Source organism: Colletes latitarsis, chromosome 12, assembly GCF_051014445.1.
Source record: "Colletes latitarsis isolate SP2378_abdomen chromosome 12, iyColLati1, whole genome shotgun sequence".
Taxonomy (NCBI): Eukaryota; Metazoa; Arthropoda; class Insecta; order Hymenoptera; family Colletidae; genus Colletes; species Colletes latitarsis.
The window spans coordinates 20807215-20828622 of NC_135145.1; the positions used below are offsets into that span (position 1 = coordinate 20807215).

General features: G+C 39.3%; 1 protein-coding gene across 3 annotated transcripts in view; it reads left to right on the plus strand.

The window, feature by feature from the left end:
- The window catches only part of Oct-tyrr (Octopamine-Tyramine receptor), a 58542-nt gene extending 38264 nt beyond the window's left edge, over window positions 1-20278 (plus strand). For 2 of the 3 annotated variants that reach the window (XM_076779415.1, XM_076779416.1), the window contains exon 3: window positions 12462-20278. In XM_076779415.1, coding sequence (XP_076635530.1) covers window positions 12473-13672 — 1200 coding nt within the window. In that variant the 5' untranslated portion in view covers window positions 12462-12472 and the 3' untranslated portion in view covers window positions 13673-20278. The remainder of the gene's footprint in view (window positions 1-12461) is intronic. The other variant, XR_013080823.1, reaches the window with a different exon arrangement.
- The last annotated feature ends 1130 nt before the right edge of the window (window positions 20279-21408 follow it).

The window sequence follows — 21408 nt, forward strand, 5'->3', positions numbered from 1 at the left end:
AAGTTTCCGACCAATTACGCCATTTTTGTTTTTCCTCGTGAGAATTCTCCCCGTTGGAAATCAACGATTCCGTGGACCGTTCTTAATTCACTTTTATCGACGCCTGATTCCTTGCAACAACGACTTTGGTTGAAATTATTCCCGTTAAACAATTTTACAAGCTTTTTTTCTTGAAATATTAGAAAAGATTTGTAATATTTTATTATACTAGATTCTTAGGGGAACCAAGAGAGACCTTTAAACTATAAAATATTTTTTTAGTCCATTTTTGATTAACTTTTATTAAATCGTAGTTGCTGGTTGGATTGAAATGTGGCGAGAGTAGTGTCAGTGTATTGGCGTGAGTCTCCCGAGTAAAACGAGTACAAACACGACACCATTCAGGCTAGTTCTAATTTTAACTTGCTCAAAATATATTTGAAAAATTCTGAATTTTGTATAATTAAAAATTGTCCGAATGGCGTCGTGTTTGTACTCGTTTTAATCGGGAGAATCTCGCCAATACGTTGACACTGATTTCACTATATTTTAATCTGACCATAAACGTGATTTTCACTAAAAATATAACTTCCTCGAAACAACGATATTTGTTTTTGTACCCTTTGGCAGAAATTACTCCTGTCAAACAATTTTACGAGCTATTTTTGCATTGAAAAGAGTTAAAGTATTTTATTATATCGGTTGCAATAATTTTTATGGAATGGTAGCGGCCAGAGTAAGGGGGGAAATTTATGTTGTTGGTTCAGCTTTTCAAAAGCTTTCGCGATTTATGCTCGGACCAATTTTATTTCTGTATGATAAAGGATCGCTAAAGCTATTTGCTAATAAATAATAACGATTTCTATTTAGAATAAAACAGTGCAATTTCGATATCGTCCTCTGCAATGGTCGAAAGGTGCAATTAATTTCACTTTCGCGTCGTTTCCATCGAATTTGTTCAACCGGGGGACGAAGATCCTGTTTCTTTAGCAAGGATTCCCGGAGGATAAGCGAAGGTACGAGACTAAATCCGTTCGGGAGCAATTCTCCATCGAGTTTTCGGTCCTGCTTGCGTGGCTCACTTTTATTTCCCCGTCTCTGGGCGCAAAAATTCGGTCCAATTTGTCCGGGACTTTTGCAGCCTCCGGGTAAATCGCCATGGACGTAACGCATAAATAATGGAAAACGAGCAGCCCGAAAAGGCAACGAAGCAAATTTGTACTCGACGAGTAAATAGCCGTGATTCATGACAGAGATCATGATCAAGAATATGGTTGGAAAACAAACCGTAAACAGTAACGATCATTCGCGAAATATAGCGGCGATTATTTCGATTAATGCACGACGAATAAAAAAGAATTCGAATAATTCACGAACACTCGTCAGAATTATTTTCGTTCGCGAACCAAATGTTATTTGTTTGCAAGGTTACACAATAAATATTTGGCGCGTAATGCCTCGCGTTCGACGTAACTAAATTTGAAAATTGGTCGATCGAATACGATTTCACTCGCTTGTCTGACCATTACTCGATGTTTCTACTTGCGTCGATGTCCAACATGTGCTTCATTGTAATTTCCCAAATTCACTCTGTAAATCGGTGCATTCTACAAACAAATTTCACTGTATATTATTTATTTCTGCGTATACAGGGTGTTCGACCTGGGAAAAATTTTAATGGCAGATTTTAGAGGCCAAAATAAGACGAAAATCAGTATTGAATTTTTTTCTCGAAAGTGGGTAGGATTTCGAGGGTATGTCTATTGACCAAAAATGATTATAATTGACCCTTGCAACCGAAAATAATTTTTCCAGAATGATTTGAAATTTTTTTTTTTCAAGGCACCTACCCCCTGTCGATTTTCCTTAAAAATTAGTTTCTGATTTTTAGTAATTTCGTTTGACATTCTACAGAAAAGTTGTCTAATACTTTTTTGTAGGTACCCATGAGCTCTACTTTAGAAAAAAGTTTCATTCAAATACATTCACTATTGTAGGAGTTATGGCCGTTTGAAAATTGGACCATTTTTATGGGGTTTTTCTCATTTTGCGGGGTCAAGGACCAACTTTTCGAATATTTTTATAATTGCTACATATTCTACATTAAAATACGCGGCGTTTGGCTTTTTGAACATTAAAATCGACCAATCCGTTCAGAAGTTATGACGTTTCAAAGATTCGCAATGAAATTTCGAAGAACCATTTCTGGCCAGAAATTATATTTTCGGTAAGGAATTTTTTTCTCGAAAGTGAGTAGGATTTCGAGGATATGTCTAATGACCAAAACTTATTGTAATTGACCCCCGCAACCAAAAATAATTTTTCCAAAACGATTTGAAATATTTTAATTTTGTCGAAAAATTTTTCGACCTACTGGAATTTTTTTCTCGAAAATGGTTAGAAATTCGAGGGTATGTCTATCGACCAAAAATGATTATAATTGATCCCTGAAACTAAACATATTTTTTCAGAACGATTCGAAATTTTTCAATTTCGCCGAAAAATATAGGCACCTGTCGATTTTTCTTGAAAATTAATTTTTTATTTTTAATAAATTTGTTTGATGTTGTACGGAAATTTTGTCTAATACTTTTTTGTAGGTACCCATGAGCTCTACTTAAAAAAATAGTTTCATTGAAATATAGTCACTATTATAGAAGTTATGGTCGTTTGAAGATTGGACCAATATTATGGGGTTTTTCTTATTTTATGGGGTTAAGGAACAACTTTTCGAATATTTTTAGAATTTCTACTTATTCTACACTAAAATACGCGGCGTTTGGCTTTTTGAACATTAAAATCGTCCAATCCGTTCAGAAGTTATAGTGTTTTAAAGATTTGCATGAAATTTCAGGGGAACGAATCAATGGTATGGTCAGGCATTGTATTTTCGGTAAAGAATTTTTTTCTCGAAACTGGGTAGGATTTCGGAGTTATATCTATTCACCAAAAATGATTATAATCGACCCTTGCAATCGAAAATAATTTTTCCAGAACGATTTGAAATTTTTTAATTTAATTGTTACTAACTTTTCAACGAAGCCTCAATCAACAAATTGGTATTCTTGATTTTCGTCGTATTTGGGCCTCCAGAATCCCCCATTAAAATTGTTCCCAGGGGTGGCCGAACACCCTGTATAGTTACCTTTAGAAAAGTTAAACAATGTGTAACCGTGCTCGTAACACAAAAATTATCATTTCTTTCAACGCCTCGATTTTATAATAATATTTCGCGGACGTAGCAGGGAAATTGCTAAATAATTCGAAACACGAGAACGCCCCTGTTAGCCGCAGAAATTAATTTCCCTCGCGCCGAAATCTGTACGCGTCTTCGGTCCCTTACGAGGTCGGAATCTAATTTCTCGCTTCGAATCCAGTTTACAAGACCAGCCCGGTAGAAACAGCTTCCAACGCGGGTAATGGGTTAGCTTTTGGACCCGACAAACGCGTCATCGTCATCGTCGTTTGCGCGAGGCCGATCGAAATTGTCGATGCATCGATCCGTTGTTCTATCTGGTTACACCGGGAACTATTTACCCCCGGAAGTATACCAAAACGGTAGTAAATTAGCGGCAGATCTGAAATCGCGGTATTGGCTGACACGGCAAACGTGAGCGCACTGTTAATGGATACGTCTGACGAAACTTTGTTGGCGTCCGCCATCGTGAATTTACGATTAGTCCACGGAACTGATTCGTTCGGGTGGCTAAAATCGCACGAGAAATGTACAGATTTCCGTGCACTGATTCACTATCCTTCTACGAAATAGTGAGACTATTTTTTTTATTGTTCTAATCGAGATCTAACATTAAATTCTAATTTAGATCTATCTCAGACTTAACAGCTTAGAAGAAACACTGTTGTTTCCCAAATAGTGTGACAAGTTTTTTATTATTCTAATCCTGACTTAGCAGCTTAGAAGAAAAAGTATTCTAACCCAGACCTAACCCAGACCTAACAGATTAGAAAAAACGCTGTTGTTTTCTAAGTAGTGTGACAAGTTTTTTATTATTCTAATCTAGACCTAACCCAGACCTAACCCAGACCTAACAGATTAGAAGAAACACTGTTGTTTCCCAAATAGTGTGACAAGTTTTTTATTATTCTAATCCTGACTTAGCAGCTTAGAAGAAAAAGTATTCTAACCCAGACCTAACCCAGATTTAACAGATTAGAAAAAACGCTGTTGTTTTCTAAGTAGTGTGACAAGTTTTTTATTATTCTAATCCAGACCTAACCCAGACCTAACCCAGACCTAACCCAGACCTAACAGATTAGAAAAAATGCTGTTGTTTTCTAAATAGTGTGACAAGTTTTTTATTATTCTAACCCAGACCTAACCCAGATTTAACAGATTAGAAAAAACGCTGTTGTTTTCCAAATAGTGTAACAAGTTTTTTATTATTCTAATCTAGACCTAACATCTTAGAAGAAAAATTATTCTAACCCAGACCTAACCCAGACCTAACCCAGATCTAACTCAGACCTAACAGATTAGAAAAAACGCTGTTGTTTTCCAAATAGTGTGACAAGTTTCTTATTATTCTAATCCAGACCTAACCCAGATTTAACAGATTAGAAAAAACGCTGTTGTTTTCCAAATAGTGTGACAAGTTTTTTATTATTCTAATCCAGACCTAACATCTTAGAAGAAAAATTATTCTAACCCAGATCTAACCCAGAACTAATGCCTTAGAAAAAACACTATTGTTCTCGAAATAGTATGACCATTTTTTTATTATTCTAATCTAGACGTAACCCAGACATAACACCTTAGAAAAAACACAGTTGTTCTCCAAATAGTATGACAATTTTTGTATTGTTCTAATCCAGACTTAATACCTTAGAAAAAACACTATTGTTCTCCAAATAGTGTGACTTTTTTTTATTATTCTAATTCAGGCCTAACTCAGACTTAACAGCTTAGAAAAAATACAGTTGTTCTCCAAATAATATGACAATTTTTGTATCATTCTAACCCAAACCTAATACTTTAGAAAAAATGCTATTGTTCTCCAAATAGCGTGACTTTTTTTTATTATTCTAATTCAGATCTGACACCTTAGAAAAACATTGTTGTACTACAAACAGTGTGACAATTTTTGCATTGTTCTAATCCAGATCTAACATCTTTGAAGAAAAACTATCGTTCTAAAATAGTGTGTGAATTTTTGTATTATTCTAATCCACTCTTAACCCAGATCTGATAGCTTAGAAGCTTAGTCACTCTGCTCGTCATGCATCAACTTTCCCCCAACGTGTACCCCGTTGTTCGATCGTTTCTTCCGCTCGTTGCAATTTTAAGCGCTTCCTCGAACATCCATTAATACGTCCGACGTTGTTTGAAGGCGTGATGTGCGCGGAAGAATACCGTAAGAAGTTCTAACATTCAATTTTACTAACCTGAGAATCCTCGGACGCGAAACTTGGAAAACTTTCCGCTGATTGCATCGAATTCGATATCAAAATTCTGGGTTACCTCCGCTCGACGGAATTATTTTAAGACCCCGAAGAAAAAAAGTAATCGAATTACCCAATTTCCAGACATCTCCATTAGTCCGAAGAGATCTAGAACCGATATAAACTTAGTGAAATTGGGGTACAAACATTATTAGATTAAATGTTAAACTTGATAAAATCAGATGCATGAAAAACGGGAGGGATATTCGGTAGTTCGACTATCTTGGTGAATCTGATTAAGTTTCCACGTTGCAGAATCCCATTTCGCGACGGCAAACAAAAATATTCCTCTGGGAAAACAGTTTTCGAACGATTTACACGTTGCTACAAGTCGATTTCAACGCCAAAGTTTCGCTCGATGGAGTTTGAGCAATGTTACGTGCGTTGTATTTGCAAACTGTTCAAACAGGATTCGTTTCGAGTAACTGTGCTCCTGGTACCACCATTTTCGATTGAAATCCATTGTGTACATTCTTATTCCAAACTCTTTTCCGTCGAATTATCTGGTGTACCTTTTAAAATGTACGATATTTTCGTCGAAAATAGGGGGTATTAAAAATTACGAAGATAATGTCTCACTTGTGGGGCATTTGGACTCCCTGTGGAGTTCGTTTCCTGAGAAACCGGAAATGGAGGTTCCTGGTGGTCCCCGGAGGACTCGAATGATTTTTTGAAAATGGTGAACGTCGAAAAACCTCAGATACGAGTCCGTAGCTACGCTAATATTCACTGCAAATGCGCGTGGATCGATCCGCCATTTTGAATTGATTGACATTTACGGCGAAACAATGTGCAAACTTGCATCGCGTTGCTCGAGCGTGACTTTGTCTCGATAATGGTATCGTTTCGCTCCTCCTCCCTCGTTTTCGAGAATACAAACGGTTTTGGATAAAACCGGCTCGTTGAATTCGAAAGTCATGTATGTTCTGCCCGTAACGCGACGCTTTCTCGGATCGTTGCTTCCCCCACCCTCGAAAAACAGAAAGCGTGTTTCCATTTTATCCGGTTTATTCCGATCTGCTAGCGTTCGCCAATTCCCACGGCTTTCCTGCGCCGAGAGGAGCCGGAATTTCTTCCCTCTTAGGTGCAAATTATAGTACATAGTGTCAAAAAACCCCTAACAGAGATTTTTATTTAAAGTTTGGTCACGTATAATAACAGAATTACTTTTCAATTTACGGGGGAGGTTTTAGTCGAGTCGATAGAGCAATTGACTACGAGGCTTTTGGTCGTGGGTTCGAATCCCCGCCAAGTTACTTTTTTTTTTGCACTATTTTATATTTTATTTAACGCGCATACGTGACGTAAATATTAAAATAAAAATCATTGAATTTTTAATGCAAAAGACAGTTGTTAGTACAGTAGTAAAGTAGCATTAAATTCTCGTTAATAGATGAATAATAATAGCAATAATAGTAATGACCGACACGAATTATTAATATAGAAAAATATATGCATGTTTTCGCGTTTGAAAATAAGAAAATAAGAAAATGGAAGGAACTTTCTTGGACATTTTAAATTTAAGTGTTGTGCAATTAATTTCTGTGAGTCTGGGGGTCAGTGAATGGTCGAACTCTCGACAGTGAATCATCGTATTACGATATTTATTTATCGCGACAGCCGTATATAGGAAGATCGTCCATTCGTGACAACTTGTGCTCGCAAATGAATTTTTCGAACGGTCGGAGGATCGGCGTATTTCATTTTCGCGCGAATATTGGCGCGAAACGTGTAACGAACGACAGATGGAATTTATCCGGGCCCCCGTATAAATATCGTCGAAAATTCCGGCTATCCGCGACGCGTATATCGAACGCCCGATGAATAAAAGTTGATGAGCCCGCGTAAACGTCTGGGGCTCCTCGGTTTTCACGTGTGTATTTTTCTCCATTACGCCCAGGAACATCCACAGCGTTCGTACCAAAGTATCGATCGACAATTCCAACCATTAACGTCTCACACAATATCATATTCTCGATTTTAAAAATTCAGTTCCAAAAATTATCGCCCAAAGGGGAGGATTTCATAATTTTATTCAGCAAGATTTGATGTAAACTCCATTTTTAAAACTGCTGAGAGGACATGCAGTCACTTAAAATTCACTGCAGAATATTAATTTATATTTAATAATTATTTTCCACAAGGGAGGATTTCGAAATTGTATTGGGTGAGATTTAATGTAAACTGTGTTTTTAAAATGGCTGAGAGAAAGTACAATTACTTAAAATTCACTGGAGAACATTAATTTATATTTTCTAAAGAAATACTTAATAATTATTTCTCAAAAGAGAGGAAAAATTGCATTGGGTGAGACTTAATATAAACTCTGATTTTTAAATTTGAATATTAATTCGTATTTCCTAAAGACATATTTAATAATTATTCCTCAAAAGAGAGGAAAAATTGCATTGGGTGAGATTCAATATAAACTTAAAATGGCTGAAAGAAAATACAGTCACTTAAAATTTACTGTAGAATATTAATTCATATTTTCTAAAGAAATTCTTGATAATTATTTCCCAAGAGGGAGGATTTTAAAATTGCATTGAATGAGATTCAATATAAACTTAAAATGGCTGAAAGAAAATACAGTCACTTAAAATTTACTGTAGAATATTAATTCATATTTTCTAAAAAAATTCTTGATAATTATTTCCCAAGAGGGAGGATTTTAAAATTGCATAGGGTGAGATTCAATATAAACTGTGTTTTTAAAATGGCTGAGAGAAAGTACAGTCACTTAAAATTCACTGGAGAACATTAATTTATATTTTCTAAAGAAATACTTAATAATTATTTCTCAAAAGAGAGGATTTCAAAATTGCATTGGGTGAGACTTAATATAAACTCTAATTTTTAAATTTGAATATTAATTCGTATTTTCTAAAGACATATTTAATAATTATTCCTCAAAAGAGAGGAAAAATTGCATTAGGTGAGATTTAATATAAACTCTGTATTTAAAATTGCTGAGAGAAAATACGAGTCACTTGTAATTTACTCTAGAATATTAATTCATATTTCCTAACGAAATATTTAATAATTATTCCTCAAAAAAGAGGAAAAATTGCATTAGGTGAGATTTAATATAAACTCTGTATTTAAAATGGCTGAGAGAAAATACGAGTCACTTGTAATTTACTCTAGAATATTAATTCATATTTCCTAACGAAATATTTAATAATTATTCCTCGAAAGAGAGGAAAAATTGCATTAGGTGAGATTTAATATAAACTCTGTATTTGAAATTGCAGAGAAAAATACAGTCACTTAAAATTTACTGTAAAATATTAATTCGTATTTTCTAAAGAAATTCTTAATAATTATTTCCTAAGAGGGAGGATTATAAAATTGCATAGGGTGAGATTCAATATAAACTGTGTTTTCAAAATGGCTGAGAGAAAGTACGAGTCACTTGTAATTTACTCTAGAATATTAATTCATATTTCCTAACGAAATATTTAATAATTATTCCTCGAAAGGGAGGAAAAATTGCATTAGGTGAGATTTAATATAAACTCTGTATTTGAAATTGCAGAGAGAAAATAGTCACTTGTAATTTACTCTATATTAATTCATATTTTGAGTGCAAGTTTATTCAGAAATGTCTGTAATTCAGCGACGTTGATTTAAATTTCTAATGACCCGTGGTCGAATATCAAAGCGGGATTGCATAACTAAGTCGAGGGGGCGTGCACGTCGCGAGAAATAGTTCGAAATGGGTGTATTGTAACGAGGGTAACTTCCGCGCTACGAACGGAAAGCGACTCGATGAGGTATTCGCGAATTTCGTGGGTGGCCCCGTGTGTGTACGTTCAGCTGCGCAAACCGCGCGTTAAAACAACCCGATCGTCTAATCCGCCCTTAAACAGCACCCCTCGCTTTCGAATCTTTTGTTTATAAAGCTGATTAACCCCTTTGGACTACGCTATGCTCTGCTGGGACAATCCTTCACCATGAAATCTTCGTTTTTCTCGTTATTTTCTTTCGTGAACGCCATTTGTAATATCTTACTTAACACTAGACCTACCGGAAGTGGTGAAAATTTCTAATAAAAATTGCTACAAATTTGCTGGATTGGATTTTTGCAAAATCGTGGGTTTCTATGAGAGAATTAATTCTTATTATTTTAATTTCTTTGATACGATTAAATAGACTATAATTGTCGATAGTGTTGAGACAAATTAAAATGTTCCTTGATCGCGAAAAATCATTGCACATACGCTCTGTGGATGGTGGACGCATAAATCCTGCGGGTCACAGGTTTCGCGGGAAGTCATCGGCGAAATCTTGATGTCACCGATCGAGGATTACCCCGTGCTCGATGGCTTTGATCCACCGCGTGTAAAATCCCTGTACAACGCGTGGGCAAAAGACCAAGTGGATGCAGATGAGAGACTTCGTGAAAGCAAAATATACTGCTGGGATTTACCTACCTGGTGCTTTGCTGTCTTTCATTATTTTCCATGTCGTTTCGCAAACTGAATCACTTTGAAACCTGGCATCGAAAGGCAAACCATTCCAAGCGGTAAAATAATTTCTTAATAATCAAGATTATTAGTTTGTACATTTTCTTTTAGGTCTATTTTCATTTTTGATAAGGTTTTGACAATTATAATTGCGGGGTTCAAGTTGAGCACCCCTGGAGGATTATTACCTCCTGTTTACCTATCAAGTCAGCTGTCTGCTGTTTATTCTCCATTTTGTACTCTTTACTTTTTACTATTTTTTACTCTAAACTGTTTAATTGCAGACGAGGTGTACAAGTACACCTTTCACGTTATAGACTTTCATGGACGAAATTAAAAAATTTCAAATCATCCTGGAAAAATTATTTTTGATTGCAGGGGTCAATTGCAATCATTTTTGGTCAATAGACATACCCCCGAATTCCTACTCAGTTTCGAGAAAAAAATTCTTTACCGAAAATACAATGTCTGACCATACCATTGATTCGTTCCCCTGAAATTTCATGCAAATCTTTAAAACACTATAACTTCTGAACGGATTGGACGATTTTAATGTTCAAAAAGCCAAACGCCGCGTATTTTAGTGTAGAATAAGTAGAAATTGTAAAAATATTCGAAAAGTTGTTCCTTAGCCCCCATAAAATAAGAAAAACCCCATAATATTGGTCCAATCTTCAAACGACCATAACTTCTATAATAGTGACTATATTTCAATGAAACTTTTTTCTGAAGTAGATCTCATAGTTACCTATAAAAAAGTATTAGACAAAATTTCCGTACATTAAATAAATTTATTAAAAATAAAAAACTAATTTTCAAGAAAAATTGACAGGTGCCTATATTTTTCGGCGAAATTGAAAAATTTCGAATCGTTCTGAAAAAATTATTTTTAGTTCCTGGGGTCAATTACAAGCATTTTTGGTCAATAGACATACCCCCGAATTCCTACTCAGTTACGAGAAAAAAATTCTTTACCGAAAATACAATGTCTGACCATACCATTGATTCGTTCCCCTGAAATTTCATGCAAATCTTTAAAACACTATAACTTCTGAACGGATTGGACGATTTTAATGTTCAAAAAGCCAAACGCCGCATATTTTAGTGTAGAATAAGTAGAAATTCTAAAAATATTCGAAAAGTTGTTCCTTAACCCCATAAAATAAGAAAAACCCCATAATATTGGTCTCATCTTCAAACGACCATAACTTCTATAATAGTGACTATATTTCAATAAAACTTTTTTCTACAGTAGAGCTTATGGGTACCTACAAAAAAGTATTAGACAAAATTTCCATACAACATCAAACAAATTTATTAAAAATAAAAAATTAATTTTCAAGAAAAATTGACAGGTGCCTATATTTTTCGGCGAAATTGAAAAATTTCGAATCGTTCTGAAAAAATTATTTTTAGTTCCTGGGGTCAATTACAAGCATTTTTGGTGAATAAACATACCCCCGAAATCCTACTCAGTTTCGAGAAAAAAATTGTTTTCCTAAAATAAGGCCATATTTAATGATTTTATATTTCCAATGGAATTAATCGTTTGATCTCAATTCTGGATCGTGCAGCTTTCATTCCGTTAAAAAACAATAAAATTTCTGTAATTTCTGCAATTTTTCTAAAGGCCTACTCGTATACCTCGTCTGTGGTTTAATCGTTACCCTTCCTTCTATGTTTTTTTTTGGAGTTTGAGTTAGGCCACCCCCCTAGGGAACTATTATCTCCCGTTTAGCTATCCAGTCAACTGTTCACTGTTTTATCCTCTGCTTTCTACTCTTTACTCCTGTCTACTTTTCGACTCTCGACTGTTTAATACCTTCAACCCTTAATTTCTATTTTCTTTAGGTCTATTTTATATTTAAGAACTGTGGCAATTGTAATCGCAAGTTAAAGTTGAGCATCCCTGGACTATTATCTCCTGTTTACTGTCAGCTGTCTACTCTGTTTATCCTCTACTTTCTACTCTTTACTTCTGCCTACACTTTCGACTCTCGACTCTCTACTGTTTAATCTTCACCCTCCTCACCGTTTAGTTTTCCGCTCTCCGGGCCATCTTTAACCGACCCTTTCGAGCGACCAACCCCCTGCCGGGGATAACGAACCAGTCCTCCTCGACCACGTTGCATTCTTAAACCATCACACACGCACACCATTCCTTCTTACGGGCTAAAATTCCCACTTAACTTTTACAGAATCTCTCCAAGGCACACTTCACTCAAAACCTCAAAACCAAACAGCCACTCCACCCCCTTTTTCGCATCACCTCAAACGATGCAAAGCAAAGAGTCCTGTGGCTAGATGAACGAGTTATAAACGAGATAGTTAAACTAATAGGATTCATCAGTATATGTAGAAACAAAAGGGTCACTCGATCGCTTGCGAGAGAGTCAAGAGCGTGGCCCTCTAGCGGCGAGCGCAAGAAGTAACGCCTCAATCAGAGTCAGGGGCTCGTTACATCCTCATAAATTGTCGTTTGTCTAATTCTTTAAATCCCCTCGCCCCCCGAGGTGATCCAGGACCCACCTAACGAGCACCTATTGTTCCCAGGAATCGACACCATGAACTCCAGCGGCGAGTCAGGCGGCACAATGACCGAGGACTACGAGGTAACAGGCTGTGGTCCACCAGAGGAGGAAACTGGCTCGAACTTGCCAGTCTGGGAAGCTGCAGCCGCCTCCCTGACCCTGGGCTTCCTCGTTCTGGCGACGGTGCTGGGCAACGCGTTGGTGATCCTGAGCGTGTTCACCTACAGACCGCTGAGGATCGTTCAGAACTTCTTCATCGTCTCTCTGGCGGTGGCTGACCTCGCTGTGGCGATCCTGGTGATGCCTTTCAACGTGGCGTACCTCCTCCTGGGCAAGTGGATCTTCGGGATACACCTGTGCAAGCTGTGGCTGACCTGCGACGTGCTCTGCTGCACCGCCAGCATCTTGAATCTCTGCGCCATAGCTCTGGATCGCTACTGGGCCATCACCGATCCCATCAACTACGCGCAGAAACGCACCCTGAAGAGAGTGTTGGCGACGATAGCAGGCGTCTGGATCCTCTCAGGTGCCATCAGCTCGCCGCCGTTGGCAGGTTGGAACGACTGGCCTGAGGAACTGGAGCCGGGAACGCCCTGTCAGCTGACCAGAAGACAGGGCTACGTGATCTACTCGTCCCTCGGTTCGTTCTTCATACCTCTGTTGCTGATGAGCCTAGTTTACTTGGAGATTTTCCTCGCGACGAGGAGGAGGCTCCGCGAGAGGGCCAGGCAGAGCAGACTGGGGGCCGTGCAGTCCACCAGGCATCGCGAGGTCGACGACGCGGAGGAGTCAGTCAGCTCTGAGACGAACCATAACGAGAGATCGACGCCGCGCGTCCACGCGAAGCCATCGCTGATAGACGACGAGCCCACGGAGGTGACCATCGGGGGCAACGCCACCACCTCCTCCAGGAGGCTGGCCAGCGGACAAGCGCCCGCCACGACGACCACCGTCTATCAGTTCATTGAAGAACGCCAGAGAATCTCTCTGTCGAAGGAGAGAAGAGCCGCGAGGACGCTGGGCGTCATCATGGGTGTCTTCGTCGTCTGTTGGCTCCCATTCTTCCTCATGTACGTCATCGTGCCCTTCTGCCCGGCCTGCTGTCCCTCCGATCGAATGGTCTACTTCATCACGTGGCTCGGTTACGTGAACAGCGCCCTGAACCCGCTCATCTACACGATCTTCAACCTCGACTACAGGAGAGCCTTCAGAAGGCTGCTGCGCATCCGCTGAAACACGACCGGTGGCCGTTTTGTTTAGAAACGACGCTGAAACACGGCTACCGGGTCACCAAGATCGTTAATTTTCTCTGCTTTGCAACGACGAGCCGCTCCGGGTCGAGAGAACAGATGGTTTGGGGGCCCCTTAACGCGGTGGAACCATCGAAATCAACGAAACAATGGTCGAAATTACTCTTGTGCGTCTGACAGATGCATAGAAATTTAGAATATTAACTGAGAAAACCGTTAGTCTTGCTTGGAATCTTAAAATTCTAATTTAAACGGGCGGTCATTTTGTTTGTTCGTGAGACTCTTGACAATCTCTAAGAAATTAATAGATACGTGGTAATTGTTGAGGAAAAGGGAGCAGAAGCTGTTTAACACGCGTTTATTTATTGTATTATTGTTACAAAGCAACTGAAACTTGTCTTCCTAACTTAATTCTTTGCCCTGCATAAGGGCGCCAAATTCAAATAAACATTAGCTCTGAGAAATACTTAAAATTGTAATTGGAAACTGGCGGCCATTTTGTGAGACTCTTGACAATCTCTTTAACACTAGAATTAACGTCATATTTATTTCTGGCAAGGAAATTAATAGATACGTGGAGAAATGTATAATGCAAATAAGTGTTTGGTTAGTAATTGTTGAGAAAAAGGGAGCAGGAGTTGTTTAACACGCGTTTATTTATTGTATTATTGTTACAAAGCAACTGAAACTTGTCTTCCTAACTTAATTCTTTGCCCTGCATAAGGGCGCCAAATTCAAATAAACATTAGCTCTGAGAAATACTTAAAATTGTAATTGGAAACTGGCGGCCATTTTATGAGACTCTTGAAAATCTTTTAACACTAGAATTAACGTCATATTTATTTGTAGCAAGGAAATTAATAGATACGTGGAGAAATGTATAATGCAAATAAGTGTTAGTAATTGTTGAGAAAAAGGAAGCAGAAATTGTTTAACACTAGTCTTCCTAAGTTAACCTTAATTCTTTGTTCTATATGAGGTCGCCTCTGTAAAGGGCGCCAAATTCAAACGACACTCGCCACATTTAACATTTTTTTATTAGAAATTATCAACAGGTAATTTTTGATTGCTTTTGGCGTTGAAAATATGTTTCGTGTATCTGTCAGACGCATCTCTTTCGGTGGGTTAGTGTATTTTTATCGACGGAATTCGTGCTGCCACTCGCGCGGGTGTTGGATGAATTTAAATGGCGCGAGTTCTCGGCGCGATAACGAGAAAACTAGGTACGAATTCGCGACTTGTTAAAGATATACGCCCGTTTCGGTCGACGGACACAGCACCGGGAAGCTTCCCTCTGCGAGTAGACGGACGCGTTATTAAATTACCGCCTCCCCCCACCCCTCCTCGATCCCGACCTGTATAAATAAAACGCAATTCTGTCTGTACGTGTCGAGGGCGGGCGGCTGGGAGCGACGAAACACGGTGGGTTTTTATAGGATTTAAAATCTAAGCTGCTGAAACCCGTTACAAATTACATTTCGAAACTTGTTCCGTACAAATTTTTTATAGAGTAGATAGTAACGTATCGATGAAAACTGACACGAAGCGCTTAAATAATTTTTCAAATTGTCAAGGTAAAATAGCTAGCAATAAATGTAAGCTTCTGTACCGTCGACTTACAAGGGGACTTTACATATGCAAGTTGTAGTACACACGTAGTATCAAAATACCCTAATAGGGTTCTTCAGAATGGGCCTTCATTTTCGTTTTCGAGATATTTTTATTTAAAAGTTTGATATGTGGTAAAAGAAATATTTATATCTGTTTCACGGATCAATTTTTAGGTTAGTTGGTAAAGAGGTTAACTGTGAATCTTTCGGTAGTGCGTTCGAATCCCCGCCATGTTACTTTTTTTTTTTTATTATCTCGAAATGTAAAAATATTTTTTAGTTATTCTGTACAGATGATATAAATTGGTAACACAAAATAGCATTATACGTCGCATATATATTTCTATATTATTCATTCGTATTAAAAATTGAAGGATTTTTTGCTTTGATATTCGTATCATACACACATAATGAATAAACTATATTTTTCATTTCAAAATAACAAGAAAAAAAAAGCAATTTGGTGGGGATTCGAACCCACTACCGAAAGATTCGTAGCTAATCGCTCTACCGACTTACCCAAAAATTATCCCATAAATTAAGATAAATAATTCTTTTACTTTGCACGTAACAAGCTTTAAAAAATATCTCGAGAACGAAGGGAATTGTGAAGAACTCTGTTAGGGTCTCTCGATATTATATACTATAACTTGCAGCTATTATCGTCCAGGACTGTTCTTAGGTCCGTACGGTGCCCGTCGACCGCAAACGGTTGATCGTTTCATTAAAGTTGTTCCATTAATCCTCCGAAGTGACCCGAGGAAACAAGCAGATAGGGCAACCTCTAGGAAATGAAGGCTGTATCGTTCTGTTTTCTCGGCTAATCTTGCGTCGGTTTCCACCCGCGACAGCGCGTTGTTTCGTTTCGATCAAGGTGGTTCGATCAAACGTCATCGGGTGAAACGAGAGTACAGAAATTCGTGCATGGAATCGAGTCGATCGTTCCATTTTCCAATGCGCCTCGTAAAATGATAATCGATTGGAAATACGCTATCGAATTTATAGCTTCCCTTCTATTGGCCGTCGGTGTTTCATTATTTCCGGAGGGGGAGGGGAGGGGGACGGTAAAGTGGATACGTTCGAAAGTTGCTCGAAGGCTGGCCCATGGAACGATCGAGCGACGTTTCGCGTAGGAAAAACACCTCTCGATACAAGCAGAGCAATTCACGTTTACGGATAGGAATTTTCTACGAAATCGACCAAGACTCCAAAGTTAAGACGTTTAGAAGTTAGACTTACGTATCCTAGATATGTGCACGTATTGTATCGTACCTTAGTTCGTGCCATAGGTGGATACACACGTTCGACATTCTCTCTCGTCTTTTAATGGCAGAAAATGAGCGAGGATTTATTCGCGGAACAATGGGAATGGTTACCCTCCTCCCGATACCCGATGATCGTTCTCTCGAGCAGCCCTTCTGAAAGGACGTTTTATTTGAAGTCGACTACTTGCCTCCACGACGTTCAACCTTCGTTCCTTCAAAGAATCATCTGGTTAAAGTGCCGCTGAAACGTCCCCATCCATGGCCACAGCCAATTGCGAATCTTACTACCCAAACGAGTCGAAGGTTTCTCCTCGAAATGAATCCGAGCGTGTACTATTTCATTTTGTGTGAATTTGTTCGCGCAAGGAATGGCAAGAGTAATAGATTTGTGCAAAAATGTGTTGGAATGGGGGGGAAATTTAATGTCAGATTCTGGAGGCTAAAATAAAACGAAAGTGAAGAATAGTAATTTGTTGATTGAGGCTTCGTTTAAAAGTTATTAACGTTTACAGTTCTCTACTCTACTCACTGACGTACCGACAGAACCATTGTTACCGACCAGTCATGCGCACGCAGCTGTACGCAGGTTGCAGCCCCACAGGCGCATTTTTAAACGTTAATAACTTCCAAACGAAGGCTCAATCAACAAATTACTATTCTTGGTTTCCGTCATATTTTGGTCCCCGGAATCTCCCATTAAATTTTTTAATCTCAAGAACGTTAATTGTCATTGATCTCGAGTAGTCGGTTTCGAAGACGCGGAGAAAAGGTTGATTTTTTTGTTGGAGGAGGTGTGACGTTCCTTTTTTCTTAGCAACGATGACGAGCGAGGTCTCGCGTATCTTAAACCCGCGGTAGACGTATCTACCCAATTCATTATCAATCGCAAGTATTATGGTTGTGAATATTAATAACAAAAGAAATCCAAAGCGCTAAAGAAAACACCTGTAAAAAGAAAAAAAATTGTCGTTCGCCGCTGACGAGGACGTTGACGCATACACACACCCACACACACACATACACACGTACACACGTACACAGAAACAGTGATTCGCACGTGTCTGTACAAAATTCTATTCGAGACGCCTCCAGTCTTCTTTCCATTGACACGTTACAGCGCACACGGAACGGGGAATACGAAAGTCCGCTTCTTCGCGCTTCGAGGTTCGACGCATCGACGTTAACGCTTTCCCAGCGATTTTTCGCGCGTTGACCCAAAACTGCCAACGCGAGAGCAATTTACGAAAAAAAAAACTCCATAGCCGCGAGCCTTCGGTTTTAAAATGAAAATCAAACAGTTTGCGTTGCAATCGCTCGTGGCCATTTGTTCTGTTCGAAAGCGTGCGCGGAAAGCTTTTAAAATCTATCAAACACGCAGAACGATCGGCAAGTCTTTCACAATTTCTAAACATTACGCTGCACCGACGATCGACTATGGATTTGCAAATGTAAATACGCCTGGGAACGCGTCTTTTCAATTCGTACGAGCTCGAAATATTTTACGGCGGAATATCGCATCGAGACTCGCTTGTTAATCGATGCGCGGCGTCGAAGCGGTCTGGAGTCGAATTAAAGCGAAACCGTTGCCGATTTAAACGAGGGAACAGGTGATACGTTTGCCGTCCCCTCGAGTGCCGCGCCAAATCGAAGTGGTAACCGAAAAAAAGAGAAGAAAAAACGTAGAAAAAAGGAAAACGAGAGGGGCATTAACGGGAGGCGTGTTTGCGAAGGCTGGTATTAAAAGAAACTCGACCTCGTCACCAGGGCACTCTATAATAAGGTTGTGATAAGGTTGTGAGAACACGTTCGTAGCCGTGCTACGGGCAACACAAGATTTTTAATTATTAGGATAGACAAATGAGCATCACTTTATTCGTGACACTGTCCAAAACCTCGGCGCGAATTTCTATCCGAGAGGGAATTAAACGCGACGCTTGAATGGTTTCAATTGGACGTTGAAGCCGACCTCCGGGGAACCGTTTCTTTCAATCCCTTGCACGAAATTTCCCTCCCCCTCTCACCCGATTGTTCCGTCGTTTCATTACGATCCTGTCTTTAAAAAACTTTGTCTGCTCCTTTTACAACGGCAAACTGTGTTAACTCGACAGCGAATATCGGAGCCCCAGACTTTACGTTCCTTCGAAGTGCTCGTAAAACGGCGCGGGGGCGTCGCCATACTCTCAGACTCGCGATTCACCTTCGTTGCGCGTTCATTTTTATTGTTACGATTCGACGATAAATGGAAACGGAGCCTTAACTGTCGTTTAAAACGACACCCGTCGCGCGGTGCGTTGACAAATTAAATACAAAATAATTAATTTTTTGTCGAATAAACTGTACTTTTTCTGAGCTTCGCTATTGCAATTTATCGCCACGAAATTTCTGTCGAATAGAATACAAAATACAGTAAAAATTAGCGAGGTTATTTATGCAATTTCCTACTTTACCGACAGAGGGGACGATTTTTCAATTTTCGTGGCCGAAACAACGCACCGCGGCGTCGTTTGCCCCCCTCCCTCTTCCCCCCACCGAGTAATGTGCCAAAAAAGGAAAAACGCGTCGCAGAATTTCCGGGGTCGACGTTCGTTTCAGCGAACCGCAACGTTTCCCGGCGACCGGTCGGTCCGATGTGAACACAGTTCGAAACGGGTTTCATTTTCACGGAGGAACGCGTTCGCCACGGGTTTCGCGAAAAAATTTACGAACGACTCGAGAAATTAGAGTAACTAACGTTGCAATTAAGGAAATTTTTCGTATCGAAATTAATTGGTCGTTCGATAATTTCTGTTTTAGTTTCGCGGATCGCTTGGAACCGAAGATCAAGCACCAAGAAAGGAAGAAGTCGCGCTTTAACGTCCAAAAACGCGCGCGATGTTGCTCGTTTACTCTGGGATAGGAAGTTCGAAAGTGCGTAGATATATTATTGTACTACGTTATATATTAAACACTCACTTATACATTCGTATCAGCAGTATCGGGTTGATTTTGCAATCGTTTCGCGGATCGAGACGCGTAGTGTTTTTATCTTTATCGTTTTCAATCGTTGTCGAAAGATATTTTTGCGATTTCTTTTTCCCACCGCGAATCGATCCGCGAACGTCGCGTCGTCGATCTCATAAATTATCGGGCCTGGTCGCCCGATCGAGAGAAACACTACGCTAGATACATACGTATAACGTATAAAATAAATAAATATATATACACATCTAGTTATTAAACTAATACTCCATTGGTTGTGATTTACAAGTACAGCAATACGGGGGCTCGATCCCCTCTCCAATGAATTTATTAACGTTAAACGCTCTTCTCTGTATGAATTTCTCGGGAACATCTTGATAATCTGGAAGAAATTGATAACAAATTCGAAAAACATCGTTGAACAATATTTCTAAGCGCTTCCGTTTGTCCATAGTTGCCCGATTACGTAACGAATTCCACGAGAAGTTGTATCCGTGGCGTCACCTCCCGTACTCGCCGCCAGAGGGCCACGCTCTTGACTCTCTCGCAAGCTCTCCGTTCCTACATACACGCTCCTCGATCTATTCGATATCGTGGCGTTCGAAACGCTACTTTACCTTTCTCGTTTCCTCTATCCAGAAGCAGCGTCACATATCGTTATTGTTTATGGTAAATAAGGGGAGACATTGCGATAAATTCACGGTCGAACAAGTGTGGTGTACATTGAATCGCCGGAATAAACATATTTTCATTGGAGTTTCTCAGTTGTTAATTAAATCTGCGGCGAGCAGAGCAAAAATCGTAAACAAAGTTGACGCGCGCGAAACTGTCGACTTTTCCGAAAATGGCGGACGCGCTTCGACGGACTTCATTGTCGCCGGAACGCGCGTCGAGAGCGGTTGATAAATACTCCCCCCCCATGGGGGTGTGTTGTGTGTTCGTTCGTCGATGTTATTCATTAATACCGTGAGAGGGGAGGGGATAAAAAGAATTTCCTTTCCCCCATCGGCGCGCGTTCCAATTATAGAAATCAATCGGTCCTCGGCCGCTCGGACGCGCTCGAGTAATCGAGAATCAGCGCGCGTTACAGCGGGAGAACCGCGTGTTCGTTAATCCCGCGGAATTTTCATACGCAAACGAGAGCTTCGTCCACTGATTTTTTTCTCGCGAAACAAAATGTCGAGTCCATGGTTTACGGTTTAGGGAGTTTACGTTCGATCGCTGGGAGGAAACGCTCGCCGCCTCGAGCGTGTAAATATATCGTAATAAATTAACGAACCGGTGAATAAAAAACCGTCGCACGGAGTCTGCGGAGCACGAATGGACGATATGCGATTGTCGTATTGTAAATTATATGTCGCGAACGTCGACGCACGAAATTTCCTACTCGCTGTTGGGAAATTTAGTTTCGAATCTAGTTTAGTTATTTCCGTATTTTTTCTCCTTTTTTTTTTTTTTTTTAGCGCGATCGTTAGAATATAAAATATTTGTATTCTGACAAGAGACTGTTTTATTAATGATAATTAAACTTGCTGGAAATAAGAGAAAAGAAATGGGGGAGAATTTCTTTATCGTTGTTGGACTGTAGATTTATATGCAAAATTATTTCTTATATATCGAGTGCATTCTGCAGTTTTTTTGTGAATGAAAATGCATAAAGATCCACAGTCTGATAATAAGATTAGTTGTAACTCTATATAACTTGTCTGAATGACGTCACGTGGTCATTTTCGAGCGGCCATATTGGATCCCAATATGGATGACGTCACGTGGTCATTTTCGGGCGGCCATCTTGGATCACAATATTCTCAATCGAAATAATCATTATTTATTCGATTCAGGTGATGCAAAATAGCGGTTCTGTCTTCGTTAATTCGCAGATAATC